The sequence below is a fragment of the Colias philodice genome, chromosome 16 (assembly GCF_061535455.1).
Source record: "Colias philodice isolate Cphi_HAF_F1 chromosome 16, ilColPhil1 Martin Lab GWU primary, whole genome shotgun sequence".
In the NCBI taxonomy this organism is placed as follows: Eukaryota; Metazoa; Arthropoda; class Insecta; order Lepidoptera; family Pieridae; genus Colias; species Colias philodice.
Genome location: NC_143101.1, coordinates 7,965,480 through 7,977,785, shown reverse-complemented (window position 1 = coordinate 7,977,785; position 12,306 = coordinate 7,965,480). Strand labels below are relative to the sequence as shown.

At 31.6% G+C, this 12,306-nt stretch overlaps 1 protein-coding gene across 5 annotated transcripts in view; it reads left to right on the top strand.

The window, feature by feature from the left end:
* The window catches only part of LOC149481821 (uncharacterized), a 118,346-nt gene that overhangs the window by 104,273 nt on the left and 1,767 nt on the right, over positions 1-12,306 (top strand). Inside the window, exons 1-7 of one of the 5 annotated variants that reach the window (XM_089705412.1) lie at positions 1,238-1,271; positions 4,248-4,403; positions 4,725-4,913; positions 5,147-5,262; positions 5,572-5,670; positions 11,418-11,504; positions 11,816-11,924. In XM_089705412.1, coding sequence (XP_089561538.1) covers positions 1,253-1,271; positions 4,248-4,403; positions 4,725-4,913; positions 5,147-5,262; positions 5,572-5,670; positions 11,418-11,504; positions 11,816-11,924 — 775 coding nt within the window. In that variant the 5' untranslated portion in view covers positions 1,238-1,252. Of the gene's footprint in view, positions 1-1,237; positions 1,272-1,978; positions 2,090-4,224; positions 4,404-4,724; positions 4,914-5,146; positions 5,263-5,571; positions 5,671-11,417; positions 11,505-11,815; positions 11,925-12,306 lie in introns of those variants that run through there. The other 4 variants (XM_089705413.1, XM_089705416.1, XM_089705414.1 and 1 more) reach the window with 4 other exon arrangements.

Below are 12,306 nucleotides of genomic sequence, written 5' to 3'. Positions count from 1 at the left end.
AATCATCATTCAAATAAAAAGTATATTGCATGTGAACGGAGTCGCCAGTAACAGTAAGTATTCAGTAGATTTAGTTCCATTCCAGTTATATGTGAATTAGTGCCATTTTATCAGCTTCAACTCTATCAAAAATATAAACCAACAATTTGTAAGTTCAAATAACTCCATGATGAGCATTAAATTAATTATTTAATATTTATTATTATTTACGTAGTAAACACTAAAATCTATACAATAAAATAGCTTTTTCTTCGTAAGATAAAAGATAGTAAATGTTGCATAATATTATTTTTTATGGATCAAACAAATAAACAACATATTAAGTTTATAGGATTTTAATCTTTAAGATAACGAATAATTATCAGTGTAATCGTGTTAATTATCAAATATTTAGATACTTACTTTAAAAATATTATGGGTTTTTTAACTTGCATACAAAAAACTTTTTTCCAGTTTCCATCCTACCTATCTCTATGTTTTTTTTTCTTTTTGAAAATGCGATCAACGTAATAATTGTTAACTTTCTTGTATTATTTTATCACCGATATGGTACTTTCTGTATCAATGTTTTTTCTATGGGGTTTCATCAAATCGATCTCATTTACGTTTTATTTATTACTATGTAGGTTATGTTTTATTTCTACTTTCTCATATTTTCGCTTTTATTTTTTTATAAGGACAAAATAAGGATTCTGAATGGTTTTTGGTCTGGCGTATCTGCCCTTACCTGTGGCCGTTTCATATATTCTAATATATGTAATTCTTTTTAACAAAAAATTAAACTGAATTAGTTAGAATTCCAGACAAAGTTTAAATGTGACCAACGGAATTTAAGCCCGCTTTCAAATTTAAAAAGAATCATCGAAATCAGGTCACCCAGTCGAAAGTTCACAGGTAACACCCAGAAACTAAATTAAAAAATACAGTCAAATTGAGAACCTTTGTTTGAAATCGGTTGAAAAATCAGTAAGAACGCTTTATCTATTGTATTTTTATACTTTGAAGTTTGAACTAATAATTATTTTATTTATTGTTCTGTTTCAACGTTTACTTGTCTCGTTCTTAACGATTTATAATTATGACGGAAAGTCAACAACTTATCTTATAGATAACTTATACCTTATGATTAAAATATTTTCCATACAACTATTGCAACGCTTGCAGTGAAGTAGTGTGGTACGTATATAGAAAAGCTTAATTAGTAGCTTTTATTTTTTTAATTTTAAAGTAAAACTTTTGTAAGAAATCAGACATGGATAACGTTGGTGAAGGTAACTGGTAAAGTGTTATTTTTTTTAATAATAATAAATGAGTTGTGACATTTTTGTGTAGATATAATTATGTGTAAAAAACTTTATTTTTAATTTTCTACTTATTATATTTTTGGTGACAAGAATCTATTGCAAAAATTGATACGCCTTACGTTATTTATTTCATGAATCAAGGAGCTGTTAATTAGATTTTACGAGCAGGCGTTAAATTTTTCGGAGTTTCATATTTTACACATTGCTCTACATAAGGAATTAATATAATTATTTTTTACAAAAAAGGTCACCGACTGACTGAAAATGAAATTTCCAGAATCTAAAATGGAACCAAGTGAACCAATTTAAAAATTCAAAATTAAATGCTTTAACAATTTATTGACATTATTTACTTAATAATTAAAAATTTTCCTTAGCCGCCGTTCTTAGCTCCGAGGTTCTTAGTGAATTTTTGTAAAAATCCAAAAAGTATAATAAACAACATTTTTTTTATTTATATAATTATTACACCTAACTAAGTATATTATTAATCAGAGCATTTGAACTATACAAAGTTCATGTTTTTACTAATTATTTTTTGCCTAAAATAAAATACTAGCAAGTCGCGTTAAAGAAAAATATTTTAACTCCGGTATAGTATATGAATCGCGGGCTCATTCACATTTCACCTTGATTATCTAATTCAGTTTAGAAATGTCAAATGAATCGAGATTCGAGCGCCTCAGTCGCGAACGCTTGCTTTCGGAGGACGAGCGCGCTGTAACATTTTTTATCTGTATGTTGTTTGTTTTTCATTAAATTTGTTTAGCAATAAAATTCTGTAGGTAAGTTATGTTATTTTATTTCTTTGAAACCCCATTTCCATCTTCATGGATTGGTATATTCAATGAGAAGTATGCAGGATAATAATAACCTATTCGTTATAAATTATAATTCGCATATTTACCGGTTAGCATCAGATGTTTTAGTAAAATTTGTCATTCATTCTTATGTAAGTACCTATATGGTATTTAGTTGTTTGTATAATCTTTAAAATTTATTTTTTTAGTAAATAGTCATTATTAGATAGTACATATTAATATCAAGTATATCCTTGTTATCTTGCTAATTATATTCTAATATTAGCGTTGTAAATACAACATGATAATGAATAATTTAATAATAATAAACAAAGACGATGACTAATCTATAATTTAAAAAAATAATGGACACTGTTTGTGTTATTATACTATGTATAATTGTATAATTTAGCTATTTGTTAGTATATGTTATTACTTATTAGACACCGTATAAATTAAATAAAAATACGCTGTACCTCCTTGGGAAAAACTTGTTTGAACAACATTTTATCAATATGTATGTATCCTATGCCTACCTAGTAGGTAGGTACCTAGGTTAAGAAATTTATTTAGTAGTTACGTTTATTTATTTAATACTAGCGGTCCGCCCCGGCTTCGCCCGTGGTACATATTTACGTTTTTTCTACATAAAAACCATCCTCGTACTTCAAGGAATATACTTAATCGAAATCGGTTCAGCCGTTCTCGAGTTATGCGCATACCAACACATTTTGCGATTCATTTTTATATATATAAGAAGATTAGTTAACTTAATTCTTTATACTACTACTAATAGGTAGTCACCCTTATTGCACGCCTCATAAGCGAAGCGTTGAGGTGGGTACTATAACTGTCACTTCGCGCAAAACATCTGATTTTTCAAACTTAAAATGTCTTTATGTATCATACATTGCACTTGTAAGATAATACATACACACACATATTAAGAAAAAACACTATTTTTAACGTTCATGATATTTTTGATGTCATTTTTGTTATTTAAACTAGTTAAAAAACAGTTTAAAAAAGTTCTGTCTTGGACGTCCGTGTGTCTGTATGTGCGGATCCTTTTTCTTGTTAACACGATAGCGACCGAAATACTTTACTAATCGGGTCTTTTTTTTCTCTTACGCTTGAGTATGCTCAGGAATAGAACCCTTTCATTTTTCAGGGTCTGATTCGATGTGGTTTAATTGTTATTAAATAAACAAAAATAATAATTAATAAATATTTATTAAAAAAAAATTATGAGGCGTGCATGTTTGGATTTTCCAAATTATTTAAGTTTTACGATCGAGAGTAAAGTAAGGTACCTATCTCACTCCCATGATCTATTAATTTGAAGGAAATTAATTTAAAAAAATCCTTTAAAAATTGGTTTAGCATTTCAAATATAACATTTCTACTGGCTGAAAAGATGGAATAAAATATATACCATAAGGTTATGGCTTATAAGATTTTAGGTACTTACACTTTTTATACGATATATATATACGATATAAATCTTTCTATACGATACTTGGATACAAAAATACATTACGGACAGTTTGTTTACAAATAAAACTGAAGTAGCAGTCGGCAGTAAATTATAATAGTAGTCAATGATTACTCGATTAACAGACAATAAACACATGATTAACGAGGTTTTTAACTCGCTTCAAATTACAATGCAATGACGTAATTGATAACGTTCAATAACCACATGATGGGCAATAGTGCTAGGATAATAACATAAACATGTATTATTATATTAATTTATATCATTATATTATGTTATTTTTCCTGATTTATAACGAAGTAATATATATTTGTTATTTTGCGTTTGTGATCATACAGTATTATCTATGTTTGCGATATTTTAGAATCAATAGTTCTTTTTTATAAACAAGTTAAAGTGTTCAAGGATCATAAGTAAAGAATATTTTTATATTGTAGTGACAATGTTTGTATATAAGAAAACGAACTAACTAGCAAGTAACTTCGCCTGTTTGCATAAGGAAAAACTTGTTGTAGGTAACTAATCTAAGCTTGAAATATTTTTCAAGCGTGATGTTTACACTAGGTATAAAAAAATACTCATCAGCTTCAGAAACTTATAGTATAGATTTATTCACATAGAGGTAATAAAAAAATATTTTTTCAGTAAAAATGGCGCGAGTTGCCACGCGGGAGGCGTTACGCTTCATGACGGACTGCCTGAAGGCAGTTGGTGCTGCTTCAAGGGCTGCTCAGCAGCAAGCGGAACTGCTTATAGAAGCTGATAGAATGGGACATCCTAGCCATGGATTAAATAGACTGGGTATGTACTTATCTATTCATAAACATCACATGCTAGTGTTTAATTTCCTAATAATATTATGTGGAAGAACGTGGAGGCGCGACAATTTTATTATTGTAAGTAATTGGTATTATTATTTTACTTTTTCTAGAAATATTCTACACTTTAACTGATAAAACCTGTGTTAATATGTATTTAAACTAGATAATATAAAAATAACTTACCTTACGTATGGAGTGAGAAATCTAATACCGATTATTATTATTCATCATGCATTTGATATACTTTATTAAAGTAAAATTAACTTTAAGAAAGCAATTTAATTATTTTTTGGCATTTTAGAACTTTACGTCAACGATATAATATCCGGAGCATGCATGCCCAACAATGAACCGAAAGTGCTAAAAGAAACCGCGTCAACAGCGTGGGTTGACGCTAACAATGTTCTTGGAGCAACAGTCAGTCATTTCGCTATGGACATCGCTGTTAAGAAAGCCAAAGAAACTGGAGTCGGTTGGGTCTCTGTAAAAGGTACCTACTGATTATAGTTGAAATTATGTTTCTACTCAGTGTAAAATTATAAATTTCCAATTTCCTATACCACAATGAGCTAATGTTAGGTATATAATATATGCTAATCTTGTGTTTTCCTGTGTTAATTGTAGATGAGGAAAGCAAAATTGAGCGCATGGATTAATTAAATTATGTGACTGCTATATTTTTTAATAAAACGTATCAAACATTTGTAAATTTAATCCTTTTAGGATCAAATCACAATGGAATGGCTGGATATTGGGCAAGAAAAGCATCCGAAAAGGGGCTAATCGGCATGGCGTTTACGAACACCTCACCATTACTTGCACCCACGAGAAGTAAAAAGGTCAGTATTTTTTATCTGTTAAGTACTCTTATACACAAAAATTATAAAACCTATTTAATTATAATAATTAAATGCTAAATTATATGAGAACTAGCTGCCCCGGCAGACCTCTCCTATTTAGTACCCCTATTTTCTCTTCATAAGAACCAGCTTCCTTGTAAAAATAATTTTTCGAAATAAGTCGAGCCCATCTCGAATTTTACGCTTAGCAATAACAATCGGTGATCTGTATTTTGTATCCATGACGAAATACAGCATTTTAAACTGGCTTTCAAGTAAAGTTACATAAAATATTGTAAACATTTTCAGGCAGCATTAGGAACGAATCCTCTGTCCGTAGTCGCACCAGCTTCCGATGGAGAAACTTTCTACCTGGACATGGCAACTACTGCAGTCGCAGTTGGAAAGGTAAAACAATCATTTTAATATTAGGAATTAATGATTTCATTACAATACTAGCTGTTGCCCGCGACTTCGTCCGCGATTCGGTCGTTTTTCGTCATTCGTCGTTTAAAAAAAATACGTGACACTTTATTTTTGAATGTTCCTAATTGTCTCTTATAAAATTTAACTACATTAAAATTGAATACTCTGATAAGAAAATCTTAAAATCATCGAAAATCATAGACATCGAATATCTGAGGAAAACATGAATGACTGTGATTTAAATTCTACATTTCTTAGTAATTAAAATAATAATCTAAATTAAATGTAGATTAACAGATTGAGCGCACCATTATAGAATATGTACCTAAGTAATAAATTACGTTAGTTTACATAGTAACTTTACTAAAAACACGATGACTTTCTTTCGCGCTCGGTACCACAAACTAAACATGTTTGTGGTACGTGGCCCGCGTCACTTTACCCCCCACGAGTTCCCCTCCGTTGCTATGCGAAAATACATTCGTCGCCCTACTGTAGGAAAAATTGTAATACTGCGGCCTGGGCGTTATAACACGCTCAGGGAATTCCTGAGTGCTGATAGACTTCCGTCTATCGGCATTTATACCAATTTTATATTAATATCACCATCTTGAGGAAAAGCTTCTAATGTCGATTTAAAACGCATATATACGGATTAACCTGATGAATTAACATGTTCTAAAATTGTGAAATGAGTTCAGTTTTAAATTCGAGAAATATTGATTTCTTGTATTCGATTATTCGTCGTAGTCGAATACAAAATATATTTAAAGAAACTTAGGTTGGCCTTCAGGCAAAAGGGATCCTATCAAATGATAAACTTGACCTTGTATCTTAAAAGTAAGAATGAAAGGAGCATCTGATAATTGTTGAGCACCAAAGGATCATTTAAAACGCAATACTATAAGAGCTAATATTGTCTAAGAACTGTTTAGATTGCACATGTTCCTCTAAAACTTAAAAGTAGTGATTTCAAAGGTTCCGGCGTATCTTCAAACGAAAGCCGACTCCTTACTCCACTTTAAAGCATTACAAAAAGAACATACTACGTTAATATCGCCTATACAGAAGATGATCTGTAATCAATTGTGAGGTTATAAGCAAACCCACTTTTATATTATTTTGTCGGACCACACCACCGAATTTGTAGATTGATCTTCTATGTTTACCTCTAAGTCATTAAGACTATGTCGAAATCTGTCTGCAATAAGACGGGCCTCTCGCTATTCGTCCGTTTAAAGAGACCAATAGTTTCAATTCTTAATCTTTCATTAAACAAACTTATTAATCGTTCTTGTCTCAAATAATGGTAATATTCGCGTCCCTACTCTAGTCATTGCTTATGCTCATGTTCATCTTCGAGAGATCGAATAATATTATGGTGCACCCTATTATTTGTCAAACGGTCTTCATATTGAGTAAAAGTTTCAGAATTCTCGAGATAAAATATGACGATCGTGATCAGCTGTGAGACGTAATTCCCTCTCAGTGAGGGTTTCGGTCTCACGGGATAGTACAATATGCCATTTGCGATCAGCTTAGAGACGTTATATATACCCTCAGTGAAGGTTTCGGTCTCACAGGATAGTACATGCCGTTCGCGGTCAGCTGTGAGCCGCAATTCTCGTTGTGAAGCGGTTTCAGGTTCGGCATAACACATGTTGTTTTCGGTCAATAGTAAGCCTCTTATCTCTAACGATCCTTGAGAACTCTTATTTTTCATTTTCTTAACTTTGTTCGAATTTCGATATATAAAGATTTTTTAGGTGGCACTGATGCGGGTGAATAAAAATTAAAACGGACTAAGAGTGTTATAATCTCAATCATCATCATCAATACATATAATAAAAATGTGGAAAAGTGATGTCTGTACAATAGGCATGACGACAGTATCCATAAATGATCGTATTAGTGTTTTTAAGGGAAAATGTATAATAAATAAATTAAATATAGCGACTTAGAAATCTTAAAAACATTAAGATTAATGAGATTATCAATAAAATAAAACATTGAAATTCTGAAGTTCGCCATTTTGACTAAAACACGCGTGACGTCACGCATAAGTAAACAACTCACGTCAGATGTATTTTGTTGTTATGAATATGTTGAGAATACGCATTTTTATTTATTTTCTATTGTTTCACGTATGCTTTATCGACTCAGAACAGAAATATAATTGCGAATTCACGAATACATGGTTCGGGATTCTCCGCGCCAACTTTATACAATAATTTCTTATTATTTTTTCGCTTGAAATAATTACTAACACATTTTTGAGCATTATTTTTATGTGGATTCACACTGCAATACTGCACACCACTTATAAACTTTGTAATTCGTTTCTATAACACATATTAAATAAAGACTTTTTTAATTTTCTTCGCAATGCGTACAAATAATTACGTATTTACCAAAGTTTGACGTCACGCCTACGCCATGACACCTGCGAGCTGTTTTGGCACAGATATTAAATATTTTTTGAAAAATGGCTTTAATCTTCGTTAAATTTAAGTATATTACCGAAATATAGGGTTTTTCTTGTATAGTAAACGTATACACACATTATGGAAGAGAATTTCAAAATCTTTCGTCATGCCTATTAAAATATGTAGAAAAAAATTAGCAGGTGTTATTATTATCGAGAAATCGAGAGAAACCATTTTTTTCTCTTAAAAACTCCCCCCTCCCACTTCCCGAACTCCGATTGACCGTAATTTTTTTTTCCTTGCATTTTTATCATATCCTTTTCTAATGGGTTTCATCCTACTGCGATTTTTTTTTGTTTAAAAAATTATCTACCCTGGTGTATAGGTAAATTTTCCACATAAAATGTCCTTTAAATTATGTCGTATTATATTTTTAACCCCCGACGCAAAAAGACTGGTGTTATGTGTTTGACCGCTATGTATTTCTGTGTGTGTGTGTGTGTCTGTCTATGGCACCGTAGCTGGCTAACAGGTAAACCGAATTAGATGCGGTTTTTTTTGTTAGGCAGAATATTTTCCGACGCTGGTTCTTAGATAAAGTGTATCAAAATTGGTTCATCCACTTATTATACCTACATAGGGGTAAAAGTGGGAATGAAAAAAATGAAAGTTATAATTTATTTTTAAAGATCGTCGGGAAGTTTATGAAATTATTTATTCCTTTTTCTATACACTTTTCTTCGTCTAAACGGTTTAGTTACGTGCTCTCTCTCTCTTCAGCCTTTAGTTACGTGCGTGAGACAGGAAAGATCTAATTTGGATTTGTTTCTGGATTTGATAAAAACTGAGTATCGATTAAGCTGATCAGTGGCTACTGGCTACACCATAGATTATTAAAAACATCCGTTTAAGAAAGGAAGGAAATAGAATTTGCTCCTCTCCCCCCCCCCCCCCCTGGTTCCTAAAAAATAATATGACATAATTTAAAAGAAATTTTACGTAGAATTAGTTAGGCATTTCTTTTTTGATTTTCGATATTATATACTAATCATAATTTTTAATTACAATATGTAGTAACTATTTGGTATAGGTTAGGCATTTCATTTCTTGATTTTCTTTAATAATTTGGTACGTACGTAAGTTTTTTAGCTCAGTTTAGTAAGAAATTTTAATAACAATTCTTTTAATTATTTATGGTAGTACAACAGTACAGTATGGTTGTACGTATTTACTCAATAATTGTATGTTAAGTAGTAATTCAGCATGGGCGTAGCCACGGTGGGGCTGGGTGGGGCGCTTACCCTGGCTTTGATCTGGTAGGTACTAATTGTGAAGGGGAGTGGGCGTGGGCGTGGGATTGGGACTGAACGTGGCATATGGCGTGGGAGTGCGAGTGGGCGCGGGAGTGGGAGCATGAAAATAAAAATGATTTTTTATTGTTGCCCCACCCTGAGCCCATGGTCATAGGTCCCATAGTCACTATTCCACGCGAACGAAGTCGCGGGGACAGCTAGTAGACAAATATAATCAGAAAGCTTTGAACTCCTAAGCTCAACCATAAAAGATAGACATTTATGATGTCGGGAGATATTTTTTATATAATATGGAGAACATTTCTTTCATACTTGATTTCTGTGTAGCTTTAACCATTAAGATACACGCATTAAGAACGCACACGCGACGAAAGCTTAAAAATGGAGTTGCTGCTCTGCTCACGAATATGAAAAATAATTGTACCAAGTTTCGTTTAAATCCGTCGAGTAGTTTTTGTTTCTATAACGGTTATACAGACAGACAGACGGACAAACATTTTTGACGTCGATGTCGATCTCTAATCACCTCGTGATAGTTATTTAGGAAATATATTTCATGTGCAGAATTGACCTCTACAGATTTAATATAAGTAGGTATACATATATTTAGATTCCAATTTCCATGTAACGTTAAATTCGACTATATAATAACTAACAGACAACGCAGGTTACTCTCGTTTCCGTAAGTTGAGGCGGCTACATATTCGGTCCTAATAACATGACTTTTTGTGAACGAAACGACAGCTCGGTTTAATTCGATGGCAACACCATCAGAAAAAAGGAAATATTTTTAACTTTGAAAAAATATTATGATTTACACTATTAATACTATTTTAACATTAACACAAAATATAAGACTGTGAGTGTGTAAAAATAAATCCAGCTAGTTTCACATCACACTTATGTTTATAATTAGGTATACGACATGAAAATATATTAATTACCAAGCAATAATCATACAGATAAATACTGAACAATAGTATTAACAGTCAAAGTATATTTTTACTAACAACATGTAAATGATGAAGGAATAATAATTATCAACGAACTAACCTTTTTGTATTAGAGTCCCGCCTCGTGATCGAATTATTAAAACACGAAGATTTTTAAAAATGTAACCAATGAACACAATCAATATTAGATTAACTGTAATGGTGTCTAGTTTGACTTAAAATAATATACATCTACCCTCACTTTTAAAAATGTAGTATATTCACACGAATTATATAAGCGCACCTTATAGGGAAGGGAAGATTTATTATGGGCTAAAGAGTTAAATAAATAAATAACATAATTATATTTAAATTATTAATTTTTAACATTGTGTTCAGTAGTGTTAACATGTAAATTGATTTGATTTTTACGAAATCTCATAGATGGCGCTGAATCAAATTTGTCTTTATAGTACTAAGATTCATTAAACAGTTTCTCTGCCCAAATTACGTAAATGACGTAGTTTTTATAGTGTAAAGCTAGATAATAGCATGGCTTACTCAAAAACAACATTTAAACATGAGTCTTTAGATTGTACGCTGTCGTAGTACACGGAATACGTAAGAAAAGTAAAGGTTCACAGCTCCTCCCCCGGAGGTGATAGCATGATAATATGTTTAAAAAAACCTCACACGACCTGTTAGTAATATTCATGCAAAATTTGAAGTCAATCTATGCAGTACTTTTCGAGATTAGCTCGGACAAACATACAGACAAACAGACAAACAGACAAACAGACAAACAGACAAAAATTCTAAAAACTATATTTTTGGCTTCTATATCGATTATAGATCATGGATTATGTATTCTTTTAAAAAAATATTCAATGTACAGTTTTGACTTTCCTACGATTTTATTATATGTATAGATAATATACCCCGACGGAATACTTTACAGCGAGCGTAACATTAAAATTATAACAATATTGTTAAGAGACTGATCGATTTCTGGAGACAGTAAAACGTAATAATTTATTTTGTTTATTTTTCCTTTTCAGATTGAAATGCAAATGCGCAAAGGAGAAAAGCTTCCAAATGGTTGGGCACAAGATCCAGATGGGAAGGAGACTAATGACGCAAACCTGGTATTCATTTGTTTTTTAATTTTCACTAGCTCTATCCTAGCTTATGTTTTACTAGGTACCTTCTTCATCGCGATGATTCAATCAAGTCAATTATATTAATGCACTTCAGATCGATCTAGTTTTCCGTTAACTAAAACATGCAAATATTAAAAGGAACAAAATATGTTAAAATTAAAACTCACTTTATAAGACTATTAAGAAGAATTGACAACCTTCTTTTTTTGAAGTCGGTTAAAAATTCGATTCCTATTTTGCAATAATTTACTGTTTATTTGTTTCCCTTATTGTAATAATTTATGTAATATTTTCAGGCCTTTAAAACCGGTTGTTTGATGCCCGTGGGAGGTAGTGAGCAATCATCAGGATACAAGGGATATGGACTAGCTGCTATGGTGGAACTATTCTGCGGTATATTGTCAGGTAAGTTATATCTGACAATATAATAGCTATAATAGCCAAAGCCCCTAAAGCTTATTTATAGATTTAAGAATAGATTATTTAAGGCAAATCTACAAAATGTAATAAAAAAAAGACGGGTTGCACTCCGGGAGTGCCGGCAGAAGTGAAAACTTGATTAATAACGTTGAGCATGTTTGATATCCATCCGTCTTACGCTTTTTCGATCAGGTCACGTGTCCTGACGCGAGTTTAAGATTTTATACCCAACGCCGCTAAAGAAGTTTTCACTTCAAAAATAAAAAAATAAATGTACTAAAAAGCATTTACGCTTAAAATAAGGCTCGGATTTTATTAAGTATCTATTATATAGAAAATAGTATAGTGACTTTAGATTAGAATACAC